Raw genomic sequence first — 19752 nt, 5'->3', positions numbered from 1 at the left:
GGGAGGTAGATCCAAACATTCTTTGGGATGCGCTTAAGGCCGTCATTAGGGGAATATTGATTGCAGAGACAACGTTTCGCAAGAAATCCAGACTAGCGAACTACCAGAAACAAATTGGTCACCTAAAAGACTTGGAGAAAAAACATAAAGCCACAAGTGTCCCGGAGGTACTTCGACAGGTGAAAGAAACAAGAAAAAAGATTGATAATATATTACTGTCAGAAGTGGAAAAGAAGGCTAGATTTGTAAAACAAACCTATTATGAGGGAGGCCCCGAAGCAAACAGATTACTGGCTAGACGTATAAGAAAACAACAAGCGTCAAACACCATATACAAAATTAGAGACCCCAAAACAAATGAATTACTTACTGAACCAGAGGAAATAGAGAGAGCATTTAGGGAATATTATCAGTCCTTATACACACAACCAGCAATGGTGGACGAACAGGCTATGAGAGACTTCCTGGACAGGTTGGATCTACCATCAATAGGGGAAGAGCAGAATAAACTATTGACTGCAAACATCACAGAGGAGGAAATGGAAAGGGCGATCCTTAGGATGAAAAACAATAAATCTCCTGGTAGTGACGGATTCCCCTCAGAATTCTATAAAACCTTTAGACAAGAGTTGACCCCTGGCTTCATTTAGACACACAATTAAAGAAGGGAAAATCCCTCCTTCATGGAGGGAGGCCATTATCACGACCATACCCAAAGAGGGCAAAGATAAAGAGCACTGTAGCAGTTATAGACCAATATCAGTACTAAATGTGGACTACAAGATGTACACTTCAATAATCTCCAAAAGATTTGAGACATTCATGACTGACATTATAGACGAAGACCAGACAGGCTTTATTAAAGGGAGACAGACACAGGACAACATTAGGAGAATAATACACATTGTAGAAGAGACTCAACGAACGAAGAACAGTGCTACTTTAGTCAGTGTAGATGCAGAGAAAGCCTTTGACAGTGTCAATTGGACCTACCTATATAAGGTGTTAGAAAGGTTTGGTTTCAATGAGGAGTCTGTCAAATGTATTAAGGCGTTATATCAAGAACCAACTGCTAGGATCAAGGTGAATGGTAGTCTCACAGACCCCTTTTGTCTGGGAAGGTCTACTAGACAGGGGTGTGGTCTCTCTCCAACTCTCTTCATAGAACCATTGGCACAGGCGATTAGACAGAACCAAGACATCAAGGGGGTGGAGATGAACGGTACAGAACATAAGATAGGGCTGTTCGCGGATGGTGTGGTAGCCTATTTGGAGCAACCGGGTGAGTCCTTCCCTGCACTGATGAATCTAATGGAGGAGTATGGATATTACTCAGGATACAAACTTAATGTTACCAAAACACAGATCTTGGCCATAAACTATGCCCGACACCAGAGTTGGAAGAGAAATACAAAATTAAGTGGAATGCAGAAACAATTAGATATCTGGGAGTCAACATCACACGGGGAGTGGGTAAGTTATATACTGCAAATTACCTTCAGATTAATCAAGAACTTAGAAGGGATATAGGAAGATGGTCAACACTCCAACTGGATCTCAGTTCAAGGATAGAAATAATGAAGATGAATGTGTTACCAAGGCTACTGTACCTGTTCCAAACTCTGCCAGTAATGATACCACAGAAACAGTTTATGGAGTGGGATAGATGGATTTCCAGGTTCATTTGGGGGGGCAGGAGACCAAGGATCCGATATAACACTATGCAGCTTCCCAAGGACAAAGGGGGCATGGCAGTACCGAAACTGCAGGACTATTTCTATGCTGCACAGCTCAGGGCGGTAACTTGCTGGTGTAATAGAGATTATATAGCTAGATGGAAGGATATAGAAATGAAGGCAGAGACCAGCCCAGTACAAATACTAATGACAGACAGGGAATTATTTAAGAGGGAAGAGGAATTGTTGGACCCAGTAACCAAATTCACTTTGGGGATTTGGCACTTGATAGTGAGAAAGTACCAAATACAGACCGAAGCGAAGATGACGTGGATAACCCACGACAAGAGATTCAAACCGGGAATAAGCGATCGGGGCTTTGAGAGATGGGCACAAAGGGGTATTACATCAATATGTACATTAGTTGAGAGGGGGGAAATGCAGAGTTTTCAGGCTTTAATTGCGAAATTTGATTTGAAGGCTAACGAACTATTTCGATATTTCCAGGTGAGGGACTATTATTTAAAGGAGATAAAGTTAGAAGAACCCAAAGAACAGAATATGATAATTAAAATAATGATAGGTGCATATGAAGGGAAACATTGTAGGGTAATCTCAGCTCTATACCAAGCTCTAGGTGCCAGTGGGGGTAATTCAACTGTGTATATTAAAGAAAAATGGGAAAAAGAGCTTGGAATAGAAATAACTGAAGATGACTGGTATGATGTGTGCAAGGTCCAACACTCAGCCACTAGCTCGAGGGTATGGCGGGAATTTGGTTGGAAGAACATTGTAAGGTTTTTCATTACACCAAAGATTAAGGGGAGATACACACCAGATCAGAAATCATGTTGGAGGTTGTGTGGCCAAGAGGAGGCAGACCATACGCATGTGTTTTGGAACTACCAAAAGATGGATGGATATTGGGAGGGAGTGTGGAGGGTGCTGAGGGAGATACTTGGATATGAGATACCAAAGACATGCTTGGTATTATATCTGGGGAACATCTCACAGAGGGATGTAGGCTACAAGGAGAAGATAGATACCTGGTGAAAGTATTATTGGTGGCTACCAGGAAGGCAGTTACAAGGGCCTGGTATAAGGTAGACCCCCCAACTAAAGAACAGTGGCTGAGCATTGTGGAGGAGATCTATGACATGGAGAGGTTCACACATACCTTGAGAATGCGGGAGGGAAAGTTTAAATTGAAATGGGAGAAATGGAAGGATTACAGAAGGGGCGAGGGGTGATACCACTAGTATAGACAACTGAACAGGACAGAAGTGTTGCATTGTGACTGGATGAATGGACTCATAAGCTGTTAATGGACATGTTTTTGTTTGTGTTTTACTGTGTATAAATGTATATAAATGAAAAAATCCTAATAAAAATTAAAGTTTCAAAAAAAGAAATTGATTTGGGACACACATCATTATCGTGCATTAAGACTCTTGTCTTGTATCCTGGCAAAATGTGACCATATGCAGCAGGACATCCTGGTATTATTAGCATACTTCATTTGACATACAATGTATTGGTACGTACTAAATATTTTGAGTAGTTTGGGTATTGAAGCATACCGTTAGACTTGTTTTCATTCTCTCTGCTCTACTGTTTCTAAAATCTATTTGTCTAGGAATTCAGTAAAGCAACGATCATTTAACCCAACTTTGACATTTTTGTTCAGGGGGACCTCTTAGTGCCTCTGAATCTGTTTCCCACTTTTGACCCCTACCATTCCTCTAACACTAGTTATCAGGCCTCCTGTGGATAGGAGTGTGTATCTTCATTCCCTGCTCAGACTTAAGGTCACTACTTGACTTAATATGAGACAAGTATCTTCTACAATAATCTCAGGACTGCACATCAAAGGAAACTGATACAAAAGACAGATGGAGATCGTAACCCAAAGTCCAACCAGCTTTACTTCCTGGTTGTTTTTGGAGAGAGCTCCACTTCACCTGTCCTTTGCTGTACATTTTCAAAACTCCTTCGACTCTTTAATTTCACTTTATCTTCGAGCTTAAAAGCGTAATCGCAGTTTAGAGACTAATGATTTGCTAAGTGGCTAATAATAGGCAGGCATTAAAGACAGGGTCTTCTTTCTAACGAGCCCTTTCATGTCTCTCCATCTCATTAGGAGCCACGGTGATTAGGAGAAGGTCCCGGGGTTAGGTACGGTCGCAGGAGGCCCCATTACACATCATTAGGGGCCAACGCCAGGAGGGTCTGGAATGAACCCCATGGTGGGCCCCTCCCATAGCGAGCTGCCGTACCTGCAGGCCGTCGAGCTTAATTCTGGTGTTGTTAAAGCAGCGATTACATTTTTACCTTTGTCAAAGCCTCAGTTTGGTCTGTTTATCTAAGACTCTGGATTTCTGTGAGATTTTAGGAGCCAAGAGGCTTGGGGCAAAGGAAATAACGTGATAGATTTCGTTGTGGAGCTTCCTCTGTCATTATATTTGAGCCATTACAATGCAATTAATCGAGATAAAGACTTGATGCTGAATCCTAAGGGTCTGTTTGCAGGGTCAAGAAATCAAGTCTAATGAGAATTTAATAACGTCTTTGCAAGTTGTTGGCTAATTCAAGCATAATTCTCTTTTTCTGCATCGGCACCGCACTCCAAACTGAATTTCACAACTTTGTCTAACCCCCAGAGGGAATTGCGAGGTCAACCCAGTAAAGCCAAACCCCCCCCCCCAAGAACTCCCAACTCCCTCCACACTTGAGAAGAGGAGGAAGGTTACATGTTTTGGCACTGAGGCCCGGCTTCTAAATATCTAGAGGACACGGATCTGGCTTTATTCAGATTATGAGGAGGAGAGAGGGCAGAGGGTGGAATAATTGAAGAGAAACATGAGCTGTATAACACCCAGGGGTTGTGTGCAGCTTGTGTCATGACGTCTGCACTGTACGTGTGCGTGTCTACTCGCATCTATGCTCTAAAATAAAAGTTTATAATTAGTGCGGAAAACAAACCCCGTGCTGGATTAGTGCTTCAATTTAGCACGTCTTGGCTGATTTGGGTGATTTTTTTTATGAGCGCTGGCTGTGAGTTGGAGGTCCGGCAGGCCTCTCTTTACAGTCTCAGCACCGGGGATCTGACAGTGTGGCCCATGGGTGCTGCCAGGCGCCCTCGGCCACTGTCACAGCCGAGACTGGTGCTGCAGCAGATGTGGAAGCTGAACTGAGGGAAGTGGGTCAGGGCGCTAGAGGCTGTGTACAATCCAAACAAGGTCTTATTATGCACAAGGTAAGTCATGCTTCTTTTTTTTTCACAGTGTGTGTGTGTGTGTGTGAAAGGGGGGAGGTTAGTGTTACAACATTACAATAATCTGCCCCCCCCACCCCCAGGAGGCCTCACAGACGACCCTCAGTCCACCGGTTCAGCCTATCTCTCCTATCAGTGTCCTCTGTGGTTGTCTTTTGTAACTTGGGTTTTCTTTTTGAGAGAGAGATGGAGGGAGAGATGATTTTGCGTGTGACGAGGCCTTGGGCGGGCTGCTATGTTTGATGTATTTTTTATGTGCTTAGGCTACTGGTGAACGATGGGGAGGGGGAGGAAGAGGGGAGGGGGTGGGAGGAAGGATGCCTGGAGCTGATGCACTTGAATGGGGATGTTGTTGAAGGAGAAAGGGGGGGTGAGGGGCTAGATAGGGATAGAAGTGTGTGTGTGTGTGTGTGTGTGTGTGTGTGTGTGTGTGTGTGTGTGTGTGTGTGTGTGTGTGTGTGTGTGTTTGTGTGTGTGTGTGTGTGTGTGTGTGTGTGTGTGTGTGTGTGTGTGTGTGTGTGTGTGTGTGTGTGTGTGTGTGTGTGTGTTGAAAGAGGATGAGGACGCAAGTTTTTTTTTCTTCTGCCGCCAGCGACGACATGTCAGGGGGATGAGAATAGGCTGGAGAGAGACAGGGAACACTTGTTAAGTCTGTCTGATGTAGCCTCTCTATACCGCACACACACCTCTAGAAAACACACTTGCACACACACACACACACACACACACACACACACACACACACACACACACACACACACACCATTTTTCAACTGCCATGCGCTTAGATCTGAGATTGATGATCACAAATGCAGTCCGTCACCAGTTTTGAGAAATATCATACAGCAACAAATTCTGCAGTTCTCAATTTGCACAAACTGGAGATGTGACGTTGCCTGCAAGTATTGCATTGTGGGTAAGAGTTTGATGCCTCAAACACCTCTTTACTTGTATGTGTTATGATGACATTCCTTCAACAATCAGCTTGATATGTTCAATGCCTGCCAGAAAATGTGTGATTTTTCGACCCCGCATTTACTGTTTATTTCCTCCATTTCCCAGAATGCTTTCCGACCACCATTAGAGGAAAGGTTTGACAACCTTGCTTCTTGAGTTCAGTAAGAAGGAGGAGGAGAAAGAAATATCAGGTTAGAAACAGATGATGTTTTTTTTTTTCTATAAACAATATTTGTCCTTACAAGTCTAAAACTTGATTTATTGTCATTGATTTCAGTGAGGGAATCCCCCTGTATTATTGCTGATACACCTCATGACTTGCACATATTGTTCTACTTTAGAATTCAAACTGTGAACTTTTGCACAACCCCATTTCAACATTTTACACATTCATGCATGAATCCGGAAAGCTCTTTCTGTTTCCTTTGCATTGTCTTTGGTTTATTTTTATATTATGGCACTTGGCTTTTTCATTGTAAAACATATATTTTTTTAATGAATTAAAACAAAAGAAATGTGAAGATATTTTGTATTATTAGTCTAAATATCCAAAGTAACTTGAGCTGTCATATACATGTAGTGGTGTAAATTAACTTTATATTTGCCTCTAAGATGCAGTGGAGTAAAAGTAACAACTAGAAATACTCAAGTAAAGTACCTCAAAATTGAGATTAAGTACAGTACTTAATAGTAAATGTACTTAGTTACTGCCCACAACTGGATGTATAGAGCAGAATTGGGCTGGGAAGTAACTAATTAGATTTACACAAGTACTGTACTTAAACACAGTTTTGAGATACTTGTACTTTGATTCCATTTTATGCTACTTTGTACTTCTACTCCACAACATTTATTTTGTACCTTTAGTTAATTTGCAGATTTGGATTAATGGTGTGCAATATAATCAAAACTTAAATCAGACTTTAGTTCCACCTGAAGGAAATTCACAATCTACCCTGCAGTATACAACGTCATTAAAACTAGCTGCACCTTTTCCAGCTTTGATAAACACATTAATGCATCAATAATTATGATCAAAACATATAATATATTATTCTGAAATGGACCAATCTACAGAATGACTACTTTTAGTTTTGGTACTTTTGTACTTTTATTTGAATAACATTTTGATCACAGGACTTTTACTTGTAACAGAGTATTCTACAATCTGGTTTTTATACTTTGATTAAAGTACACAGATACTTCTCCCACCTCGGCCTGTTGCTGCACAGTCATACCGTTATTCCAGTTAATGACTCAGAGTATCATGACAGCCCATTGTTCCCATTCATTCTCCACGGTTTCCCTCTTCCTGCAGACCCAGCCCAGTTTAGGAAGTGCTGGTATTATTTCCCTCAGAACCACAGTAGCAGTGAGAGGATGGGAGGAGGAGGAGGAGGAGGAGGAGGAGGAGGAGGAGGAGAGAGGAAGAGGAAAATAAACATCACAATAGGAGGGATCGGAGGAGGAGGAGAAAAAATTGGGAGGGAGCAGCGTCCAGCTTCTCCACGGAACAGACTAGGAAAAAAGGTAAGATTACTAATAAACAAGAATATTAACACGGCTCTCTGTCGGTCATTTGCACGCAGCAGATGAGAGGAAGCTTCTGAGGTTGTTTTTGCCGACAGAGGACACAGCACTGATATGGGGTGAGCGTTACATAACGCCCAACGCACATGAAATATTCCTTTTTTCCTGCCTTTTTATCCTATTTCATCACTAACAGTAAATATCGAGTCATTTTTTAGCCATCCCGGTTCGCTCTAGATGGATTAAGATGTAACACTGTCGGTTGTTTTTTTTGACATTATATTCAACACTAATCCGGAAACATGCAGCCGTTCAACGCCATTGGTCACCTTTTCTGTGTTTTCTGCCGTAGTCCGAGCAAAAACAAGCATCTTTCTGTACTGATAAGAAACATCCACCCTGCAGCAGGATTATTTCGGTATATATTTTTATTTTTATTTTTATCGCGTGCTGATGTTTTTACATGTGTTAAACGCTATATACTAATTTAAATCAGACTGTGTTTTTTTCTATTGCACCCTGTTGATTGTTTCACATATCAAATTCAGCTCTAAAAAGAAAAATGTCTCGAGAATCATATGTTTCTCCTCGTGATCATCAAGCATCTGTCTATGCCTGCTATGCGCGCTCCCAAAGCCACCGTCGCTGTCCTTCAGCAACACGTGAACGCGCTTGAGAGGAGAGGAGAGGAGAGGAGAGGAGAGGAGAGGAGAGGAGAGGGATTGACTGACAGCAGCCTGAAGTCAGGATTAGAGAAATTTCCATTCTGAGGAGACATGTAAATATTTGATGGTAATGGAAGTGGAGCGTGCAGACCAGCCTGTAGTTCTAGACGTTATAAACAAGGAGTTTTGTGTGTGTTTGTCTGTGTGTGCGTTTAGGGTGGGGTGGCAACAAGATTACATTTTTCGTATTCATTTGTTTTATAGTTGCTCCTCATCCATGTCAATTACATTGTTCTAGCATTTTGTTGTGCTTTAGGCGGATACTGAACATACTGAACATTTTCCAAAATGTACCATCGCTTTTTAGGCTGCTGGTGGCTTTTTTATGTATCTTCTAGCAGCTGCTGGTTCTGACTCATGCTTGTGCTCAAAATCAATTGGCAGAACACTTGAGTTACTTTATCGTTTGCTAAAAATCAAGTTGAAAGCTTGTTTTGACTACTTTTAAACTTGAGGGACGTACCATTAACCAAGATTAGAAAATGTGTTATGGAACAGCATTAGATGAGATGTGCTGTCAGGAATTGAAACAAACAGAGCTGTTGTGGGGAAGAAAGTGCTGGCTTGTTGCATTAAAGAGGTTGCTGTTTTATGTCATCTTCAACACACCAACACAGAAGAGATCTTTTGTGCTTCTGATTGCAAGATATAATTTGCTTTCTGGGTATTTCACATTTTTGGATGCTAGTACCAAATTGATAGTTAACTGTTATATGTTTTCAAGGGAAAAAAATATAACGACACAAACCAAACATGTTTATTCTTTAAACATAAGCAAGAACTTAATTGTAAGAGTGTGTATCTGAGGTTGGGGTTCTTAAATTGTTTTATTGTCTGTCCCTTGTTGTTTCAGTGAGGCTCAGTCGAGGTCAGTGATGCTGCACCATCAGGACCAGCATCTGAACTCTGCCTACGCCGGGCAAGGAGGCTCCAACAATGGCTCCTCTTCCTCGCTGCGAAACAGGAAGTGTGACAAAGATGGCAACTTCAACTTCCTGCCGGGCAAAGATAATGAGGGCTCCATGGGTCATGGAGGCGGAGACGAGAACCGAAACCAGGTCCGTCCCCGCAACTTGGGCCCGCTGGGTCGTGACCCTCCAAACTCCTCTTCTTCTTCTGGGTACCACAACAACTCAGGCGTATTGTCCCCACGCTCCCGCATGCCCTGCTGGAGCCCACTGGAGCCCCTGCCTGAAATCGAGTGTGGGGATGATGGTTATGGTCGAGTGCCCCCTGACGGAGCAGAAGAAGGTAGGATACAGGAAGAGGAAAGGAGGGAGCTGATATACCGGCATGAGGAGAAGCAAAGAGAGAAAAGGGAGCAGCAGAGGAGGAAAAGCAGCTCAGGTTTCAGAGGAAAGGAAGAAGATGAAGACGAGCCAGGTTTGGAAGACGGTGACGAATGGGGTGACAGTGACTCTGAGTCTGAGTTCAGCCACCGTTCTGGTGGCAGCATGTCCTCCCTCAACATGGACAGTGGAGGCGAAGGGATGCTCATGGGAGGCTGGGACCGCATTGGCGTTGGGGAACCAAGGTCCAACCACAATGAAAGTGACGCAAACAGAAATGGAAATGGAGACTCGGTTGGGCAACGCAGAAGCTTCGGACGCAAGTCTCTGACAGGATGCAACCTGGGAAATCTTCTGGAAGAAGGAGCAGAAGAGAAAGAAGACAAAGATTGCTCCTCAGACTCAGACGGGGAGATCCCTGAGCTGATGGATGCGGTGTGGACGCTGCGAGACCGCGAGCGCTTCAAGGCCCAAGAGATGGAGAAGCACCAGGTGCAGCTGACCATGTACCGCCGCCTCGCGCTGATCCGCTGGGTCCGCACCCTGCAGAGCCGCATCCAGGAGCAGCAGAACCGCCTGCAGAGCAGCTTTGACGTCATCCTCACGCAGAGGAAGGAGCTGCTGCGTATGGGCGCTGCTGCCGCCGTGGCTAACGCTGCTCCCGCTGCTGCCGTCAGCCAATCGTGAAGAGAGAGAAGGATGGGAGGAAACAGGAAGTAGTCTGTATGCTTCTATCCAGAAAAAAAAGACAATCTCCCATTGTTCAGTCTGATGATTTTAAGTTCCAGTCTCTTGTTTCTGATTGTAATGACTCAAAAAAAAATTGAATTTCTTTACTGGTGTCCCACCGAGAGCATCAATAAACCCTAACCCTAAATGTATTGACGCCAAACCAAAATGTGTCCTGGTCAAAGCATCGAAATGATGAACACTTTGTTGTGGGAATAATATATCAGAAATAATCTGTGTCTGTGCAATGTCTTTGTTTGTCTTGACCTGTGAGTAGAAAAAAAACCCCCCTACATATATATATAAAATAGATTGTAAAAGATGATTTATACCCTGAGATAATGCTGTATATAGAGAAATATTAAGTACATTTAAAGAATAAATAAAAGTATCTTCTATCTGATTTGTCTGCGTCGTCTGATTGTATTTAAGCTGATCTAATGAAAACGACTTATTGCAGTGAGTCATAATAGATACATCTTACGGGGAAGTCCAAAGAGTGTCTGACAATAGGAGCACAAAGTCTTCATTTCATTCCACATCATCATGTTGATCTCCAAGAGCAGGTTTATCAAAGCCCCCTCAGTGCAGATAGGACTAAAAAAAGGTTTTTTTTTTAATCTCCTAAAACTGTACTTGCTGTTGTGGAGCCTTAGGGCGAATGACCTTTCAGCCAACAATTGCCTCTTTGTCAGCCGAACAAAGTTGGTTTGTATCAGCTCATCACACGGGGCTGGGGAGTGTGTGTTCTGCGGGGTGTGTGATAGCCGTGAGAGGCTCAGGCGTCAATCTCCATGGGCATAGCTCCTGCCGCGGGCACGCCAACATCATCTCACCTTCTTCTATGTGTGTGTGTGTGTGTGTGTGTGTGTGTGTGTGTGTGTGTGTGTGTGTGTGTGTGTGTGTGTGTGTGTGTGTGTGTGTGTGTGTGTGTGTGTGTGTTCACAGAGATACCAGCCCCGTTGCCACCCTATAATCTCCATCCTGAGCGAGTCGTGGTGGTGGGGGCCCCCCCGGGGAGCCTGTCAGTCTGCGCCCCGGGGCCCTGCAGGTCCTATCCGACCGCGGTGAACAGATGCCGGTCCGGTTGCGCGCAGGAGAGCCAGAACCCCGGGGCAAGTTTGGGATAATCCCCGGCTATGCCTCCTAACTAACTCCAGTTTATTTTTTCGACGCTTATCGCCTCCCCTGGACGCAGGCATCGCAGAGAAAGTCTGAGTTGATTTACATATTGATCCCTTGTTCGCTGGCTGAAGCTTGGAGGTTTGGGACGCATCAAAGCGCGAGGATAACATGTTTACACCGGAATGGTGACTTGTAAGTAACGTGCGAACAGACATCTCTGAAAAAAGGACATTAAGGAGGAACAAACACGCCTTTGATGCTGATTATCTAAACCACCGAGACGTGATTTCAGGGTTAGGATAGGTAATAAATGTATCCAAACAAAGCGCATGAAACACGGAGATAAATGAGCCTAAAAGTTGCTTTAACTCACCAGGAAAATTAAGTATTTTTAGAACAATGACTTGTTATATCTCTTGGTAGTTCAAACATATTTCTTCCAGGGAAATAGAAAAAATAAAAATGTAGATGGCAATTTTTAATAAGGCACTCCTTATAAAGAGTCCATTATTGGTTAGTACATAATTTACAAGAAGAGATAGCCATGAATTATGACAGCTTTTTATCTCCAATAAAAGCTGAATAAAATCTTTCTAGTCATAAATATTCAGCTTTTAATGTCAATTAGGTAATTAATACTAAGTTTCACATGTTTTGCCATTTCTTATACCCAGACTCATGACTTTACAAGTCATGAGTCTGGGTAACTTGTTGTTCATCACTTCATCACACAACAAATTGCAAATGTCAAAAGTTACATAAATGTTATCCAGATGCCCTTTTAAACCCTTTTTTTTAAAGGTCAGAGGTCATGTGGTCCCTTGAGCAGATCTCCCTGATGAACTAAAGAGATGAATAGACAAAAGAAGTGACCACATCTGAGGAGGATAAACACCATGCTAAAAGATAAACCAACATTTGTACTGATGGATTCATGGAGACCTTTTTAGCTGATGAATCAGCAATAAAGTCATTAGTTATAGTTTATAAATGCCTTGTCATACTGACATTTGCAAAAAGACAACTCTAAGAAAGTTATATCCATGTGAAATTTAGAACAGAACATTTGTGAGATTTGTACTTTATTCACCCGGAACACTTTCCTCGAGACGGCAGGGACTCCTGCAGTGTGTTCCTACCCTGCACACCTTTTAATTCAGGCAGTAATAAAAAGGAAGGGAAACAATACATAAAACAATTGACAGGTGGATATTTTTTTTAATGCAGAACTTCCTGGAGAGCAGAGCGATGTGCACACCGCGTGGCCTAGTGGCTCCCCCATGGCGACATGCGGGGGCAGGAGGGGGATCTGTATTTTTTAAATATATTTTTAAATTCACTTTTCTTCAAAACAGTGTGATCATGATATGCCTGCATTTCAATCTCTGATGAAGATTTTGAAATGTTTTTCCCTGCCGGAAAACTGCTAGCCTAGGCCAACATTGTATCTAAATGTATTCTCAAGTATTAATACACAAATCATGTGACAATCTTAAAACACAAGATATTTTCTTTATAAAACAAGTACCTTTTCTCTACACAGGCTGAATTATTATAAGTCTGCCATTATACATCTCATCGTAAGAACATTAGTTAGTTGCAATAATACTCACACTAAAAGCCCCTCCTTACAAACACACACACACAAAAAACGACCAGAACCACACCATGAAAACACTTAATGTATTCCTGATTTATAATTCCTTTCAGTTCATTGCATACAAAACAAATACTACACTAGTAAAAAAAAAAAAAAAATACTCCATGACTTCCTTAAACCCCAAGAAAACAAACAAAAGACAAAAGAGTGGCAAAGCTTACATGATCCAGGTTTTCTTTCAAATATAAACCAGGTTACAAAGGACTGCATTTTTCAATTATGATTTAAAGAAATCCAGGCAGTATAGGGTTAATAAACAAGTGGAGTATTTAAGGACTGAATTTCATTTGCCTGCATTTACCTCAGATTGTTATTTCACATTTCAAACATCCATTAGAATCTGTTTCACACTTTATCTCTGACTCAGAGGATACACATGAGTGTCCAGTAGGGGGAGACACTCCATCACAGACCTTCATACCAGACCCCTATCCCGCTGATGTTTCTGTGTTCAGACTGCAGGGGGCATCTGAGTGCACCTGGGGAGGGGGGTGGGGGCAGGATCATCCAGCAGTGGTGCACTCACAAGGGGACCACCTGGGAACTATGGGAGAGTTCCCACTGGGAGGCAATGGATTGTTTTTCGCTACATGTTGGATGATATAATGCAGTGGGTCCTGACCTAGGATCAGGACACAGGAGGGGTCATTGGATGATCAACAGGACAGCAAAGCAGAAAATAACACCTTTCTATTGCACATAGTTTTGTTTTCTTTTAAGGTGTTCCTCTAAATGTTCACTTAATATTTTGTGAATACATTTTCAGATGAAACAAAGGGAAAAGATAATCTGATTGTTGAACTGGTTGCAACCTGTAGGCCTAATATGCAATAATTTAGGGTTGCAATGGTTTTGCTTCAAGGGATCTCAAGCGAATGTCATTGTTTAGAAAGTCTTATACAATGTATGAGGATGGTTGTTCTATAATTATAGTAATTTTAAGAGTTATGTTAGATGAGTTTTGGCAGCCTAGAATTATTTTTTCAAACAGTATACTAAATGGGATTTCTTGAGCGATAATTTGTTGTCAAATGTGCTATACATCGTAAGTGTCTTTACGGTTGGTAAATCTTCTTCTTTCCAGTCTTCAGACAACATGACACAACATTTATTTATCCTATTGTTTCAGAACTTTCTTGAAGCTCTCTCATATTTATGAGAAATATTCAAGATATTGTTTACACTACTCTGAAATTCAGACAACTTATTAGAAAGAAATTGGGATTGAGAATTAGAAATAAAATTCTGTGTTCTGGGTTAACTGGGGGAAAACAATAATAACAAATAGTTAATTATTTGTGTATTCTTAATATTTTTAAATGTAATTTTCACATTCTTTTGTACAACTTCACATATATTTTCAAACTTCAATAACGTCAAACTTGAGCTTAATCCATTAGTTATATAAAACAAACTCTATGACCGGCTTAAATTAACTCATGGGTACTGGGTAAACATAGAAAACTGTGTCTACACATCATTATACTTCTATTTCTTGATTATTGTCAGCAAACACTGTTTAAAAATAAGCAAAACTTAATGTCCTTTGCCTAAGTTGACCTCATTCTGCCCTGTAATGAAAGCAGATAGGGATATTTAATGGATTTGCAAACCTTTAATCTTAAACCGTTTTATCTTTTGGTCCCGCTTCACATTAAGATTCCTCAGGAGCTGATCGGAGGTCTATCGGCTGTCTTGTATTTGGATGCCCTTGACATGGAAAAGTTTGGGACTCCCTGCTGAAAGCTGGGGCTTTAGCTGTTGTGGAGCTTTTTGAACACAGATATACATATATACCCTATCATGCTCTCTCTCTCCCCTTCTTGCCTCTGCCTGATGTAGTGTGACAGTGTGTTTGCCCGCAGCACTCTGCTGGCGTGGAAACAATCAGCTTTGACAGAAAGGGGGTGGTGGGGTGGGGAGGATAGAGGGAGGTAGAGGAGTTGGGAGGGATGAAGGGAGGGTGGAGGGGTGGAAGGGGGGAGGCTGCGGCCCGGGGCCTGTGTATGATGAACTGGATAGAAAGACCTGTCGTCAGAGGAGAAACACAACACATAGAGGGGGATATATAGACACATATACATATACATATACACAGACAGATAGATAGATAGATAGATAGATAGATAGATAGATAGATAGATAGATAGATAGATAGATAGATAGATAGATAGATAGATAGATAGATAGATAGATAGATAGATAGATAGATAGATAGATAGATAGATAGATAGATAGACAGACAGATAGATAGATAGATAGATAGATAGATAGATAGATAGATAGATAGATAGATAGATAGATAGATAGATAGATAGATAGATAGATAGATAGATAGATAGATGGATAGATAGAGATACAAATGTGAGCCCTTTATTTTTTTAAATAAACAACAAAAAGAACAGTAACTTTAATTACATGTAAAGCTTTTCTTTGTTTGAAATGCGTAAGTGTTTCATGTTTTTAACATGTTCATGTTTTTTTATTATTTGCTAAAAGTTAATGTGCTCTTATTGTTTAATTTTTAATGTAAAACACGCAGACATGACAAGTTATATGAAATTATCCTTAACAATAAGTCAAAAAAAATGTTGTGCTTGATGGATGTTGATGTTTGGTACATTTTTTTTGCAGTATGGTGTGTTTTAAAATAATACTTAGTGTAGTAAAATACAGTGTTTGGACTAAACAAAAAAAAATATATATTTATCATTTCAAAAGACACCCACCCTGAGTTTAGAGAAAAAAACTAAAAAGTATTAGTTGTAACTCTAAGAGAAAGAAAAAAGTTCCCATATGAGTTATACAGAAGTCAGATGTCCCTGTTTGATAAAATGTCTCATTGTATTCAATTATTGATTATAATTGTTGTATTATTTTTGCTCGGGCCTGAAGATATAAGTTATTAAATTAAAAATAATTACCAGCCTCATCAACAGAAGTTTTAGAAAATCAAATTGTGTTTGTCCACCATCATGCTCTAAATTGGCTTAATTTGAGCCTAAATTGAAAACCATGGACAAAAACATGCAACTACAATGCGTCAAAAACTTTAATTGACAGAGCAGGTCAAATCCTCTTTTGAAATGTGAAACTTTATTAACTAAAACACCTAATAATGTGTTGTACCAACCTGTTGACAGAAACAGAGAAGCACACGGCGTTTCAGGCCTCCGTGACCCCGGTGTCAGTCACACACTTGACTCTCTTCACTAATTCAGTTAAAGCAATCAGGTCCATTAAAGGGGCCCCTCTCAGGAAACAGCATCAGAGTTTGATTCCAGAAGTTGAAGCTCGTGTGTGTGTGTGAGGAGGGGTGTGTGTTAATGGTTCAGCTGCCTCGTCTGCTATAACCAGCTAATAAATATGAAAACAGCAGGTTAAAACTTTTTTATTCGTCCCGTGCCTGAAAGGATTATACCCTTCTATAGAGTCCCGTGAAAAATCCCCCAAACCTCATAATGCCCAATGTTGTCCCATAAAACTGTGTTGGACAAAAGAAAGAGAAAGGGGGCTTTTTCACGCATAAGGGGTTTTCTCAAGAGCACATTGAGAGGAGCCCCGGCCCGGACCCGCCCATAGATTATCTGGCTGTCGGTGAAAGAGCGGCTGGGAGCGGCAGGTGCGTGTGCCAGGCACGGGGGGTCGCGGGGGCCCCGATGACCATGCAGAGGGTGGTTGACTATGGAGAATGCTAACGCAGCTGCCGGCAGGAATGTTTGCAGATTGTCACTTCCATTTAACTTGCTCTTTTTCTTTTTGTCTCACCCCCTCCCCCTCAGAGATTGAGCACGGTTTCCCCCACTTTCAAGCCGCAGAGAGGGCTAAACGGTGACACCCTGTCCACAAAAGCAGCAAGCGGCGCGGGTCGTCCCCGCCTCAGCGCCGTGAAATCGTGGATTAAACTGATAAGCAGCCAGAATAATACACACCCCACATTTTTTGAGCGAGTTTTATTGGACTAAGTGAGTGCCAAGTAACTCAGGAGGCAGGGTTAACGCACTCTTTAACTCCGTCTCTCTTCGGTCCCCAGAGGCTTCTTTCATACAGGTTATTGGATTTCAGTTTTTTGAAGCGCAAAGATCAACATATGGTGTTCTGTATATGAAGCTGAAGCTGTTTAATAATGCAGCTCATGAATATATCCTGCAACTTTGCCAAAAAATTAATCAAATAACCAAGAATGCAAATTGTATAAGCTTTTGTCATGTAGGTCTCTTATGGAAGCATCCCCTCTTATCTTAATTTTCATGCATTCAAAGTAAAATCTGTGTATTATTACCAGAATTAATTCATCAGAGAAGATTGTCTTCCCCTGTATTGACCCACGCAGGCTGTCTTTGCCTGGAAATGGCCTCTTTGCACCAAACCTTGGTGTCTAATCTCTGCCGTCCAAACTGTGTCCCTTTTCCAAACTGTGGCCTAAGGCTATGTGTGGGTCCGCAGCATAATCCCCCTCAAAACTCTGCAGTCCCTTTTATTCCACTGGGGTTTGGCAAAAGTGCAACACAACGCGGCTTTTTCACACCATCTTCTCTCAAAAAGGGGATTAATGTTGCCACCATTATGAATAATGAGAATGAATAACAAACAGCCGTCTGTTTATCCCACATGATTAAATAAAGGAAAGAGTGTCCTTGTACTCTTTTATTGAACAGTCTTTAGGGTGTTTTTGGAGGTGACAGAATGGGATGAAATGTGTGAGTTAAGTTACCATCTGATGCTTTAGGCTAAAGTACTGCCACTGAATTTATCTCTTAATTAATGTTGAAATAGAGAGCTGAAGCGTTTGTATGTTTTGTATGCATAGAAAAGACAACATACAAAAGATCAGATTGATTCCACAGATATCCACATATTTACCATGGTGTTAATATCTGCTCATAAAACAATGTATAGATATTAATGTATACTATTGATGATTACAGTCCACTATTCAAAATATAGTATTCTATTAAGTCGGTTGTGTTATTTCAAAACTCCATATTTGATCAATTTCTACATTTGAGTACTTTAAGCACCCCTATTCCTGACAGTTAATACATTTTAGTTTGGAAATACAGTTTACACAAAGAGATAACTAAATTATACAAAAGGGGAATATACAAATAGATGTTCTCTTTTTTTTGGTTTTCTGAAAGAGGTGCCGACCATGGTGACCTTAGTGTTCCTGATAGAATCTACTGCCTTGTTCATGAGCCAACATACATATAGACTCTTAGAAGAATTAAGACAGTTAGTCACTGTGACCAAAACAACTTCAATAAAACAAGTGAGAAATAATGAAAACTTGTGATCTTTAAATAAGACCATAAAAATAACATATTTTACTGTTCACAAAAGTCTAATTCAGGGGTGTCCAAACTCACAAGAGGTACGGTATATTGCTTTATAGGTTAAGTTATAAGTTAGCAAAATCAAATGTATATAGGTACATTATGGTTGATACTTGAATATGCTCTAATTAATGATTTAGTGGTTTTGCTGCAACAGCCCTACCTAGTCCAGTATGACCAGTTGATTGTTATCTTTTCTTAGCGAATGTGAGCTGTTGTAATCTTTTGCTAGCTAACTTTAGCTATTGTTAGCTTTTGTTAGATTTTGTCAGATATTTGTAGCTTTTGTTCTTATATAAATAATGTAAGCGTCTTTTGGCTGGTGTTGATTGACTTTAGACAAATGACTGAGTCAATTCACTGCCTTTGTAAAGTACATAGACGTATACCCTGTGTATATTTAAGCAACCATATACTGTAAGCGTCAATGTGCGAGTGATATTGCTCCTAGCAGAAACACTTTGGTTATCCAGATCAAATCAACAGTGTCCTCTCAATTTCGGCCTTAACATTTCTCTTCCACACATTTTCTTTCATCCCACAACGGGTTAAAAGTGCCAACATGTACTACTAAGTAATACTGTAGGAACTTGTGTGACAATGCATCACAGAATCATTGCTAATGTGACCAACTTAAATAACAAAGAATTTAGAATTAAATGGCATCTTTTGTTCTTAAGTGTCAACAAAAGACATGGTCATAACATTTGTCTTCCAACAATCAGTGGATCATAACTCAGTCCACAGCTGCCAAAATGGGTAATTGACCCATCAACAAGAGTAAAGCCTTGTGATGATGACAATAATGCAACATTGCTCATAGTAGCGTAGACTTTTGGGACAAAGCGATGACAAAATATGCATTTGTTTAAATGATTTCATCTGCATCTAAGCCAAATTTGTTTTCTCTCCACCTTTACACACTATTACTTAATATTTTACAACATGCACTGGATCAAAACTCACATAAGGGTATAATGTAAATGAGCTACACTGCTTTAACAGAAATATCTGGTGGTCAATGTGATGAAATCCCATCTGAAAGTGAGAAATATCTACACTCTTGGACCATTGTGATGACAAAAAGTCCCATTTATGTCTGCTTAAATTGTTTTTTATGTATCATGATCTAAACCTTCCTCCTCTTTGCATTTTCTTCTTCTTTATGCTCAGTATTCACAGAGTCTGCACCCACGGCTGCCAAAACGGACAATGCAGCTCGGAACGGGGATATGAAAATGAAATATGAAACAGTGGTGTGATAAACTGGTAGATAATCATCTTTTCATTAAACTTTCATCCCTACTGACTTAAATATTCAAGAGCCCAATTACAGAGCTTGTATCTCTCTCTCTTCCTCTCTCACTCTCGCTTTTCTTAACAAGAGCAGTCAGGGGTAGAGAGGAGGGTGAGTGGCTTAAGGGGTGAGTGAGAGCATCATTATGGAGCGG

The 19752-nt window shown here is 40.9% G+C and overlaps 1 protein-coding gene across 4 annotated transcripts; it reads left to right on the top strand.

Moving 5' to 3' along the window:
* The first annotated feature begins 7302 nt into the window (after positions 1-7302).
* Positions 7303-10466, top strand: LOC134874443 (uncharacterized protein DDB_G0290685). 4 transcript variants are annotated; one of them, XM_063898448.1, is made up of 3 exons: positions 7537-7556; positions 7790-7855; positions 9016-10466. In XM_063898448.1, exons 1-3 carry the CDS (start codon positions 7552-7554, stop codon positions 10136-10138), a joined length of 1194 nt encoding a protein of 397 aa, XP_063754518.1. In that variant the 5' UTR covers positions 7537-7551; the 3' UTR covers positions 10139-10466. The 4 variants fall into 4 exon arrangements, with proteins under 4 accessions (XP_063754520.1, XP_063754519.1, XP_063754518.1 ...); XM_063898450.1 differs by lacking the exons at positions 7537-7556; positions 7790-7855 and adding an exon at positions 7303-7437; XM_063898449.1 differs by lacking the exon at positions 7790-7855 and having other exon boundaries at positions 7431-7556.
* The last annotated feature ends 9286 nt before the right edge of the window (positions 10467-19752 follow it).

This window comes from Eleginops maclovinus, chromosome 13, assembly GCF_036324505.1.
Source record: "Eleginops maclovinus isolate JMC-PN-2008 ecotype Puerto Natales chromosome 13, JC_Emac_rtc_rv5, whole genome shotgun sequence".
Lineage (NCBI taxonomy): Eukaryota > Metazoa > Chordata > Actinopteri > Perciformes > Eleginopidae > Eleginops > Eleginops maclovinus.
This window is presented reverse-complemented; position numbering and strand designations above follow the sequence as displayed.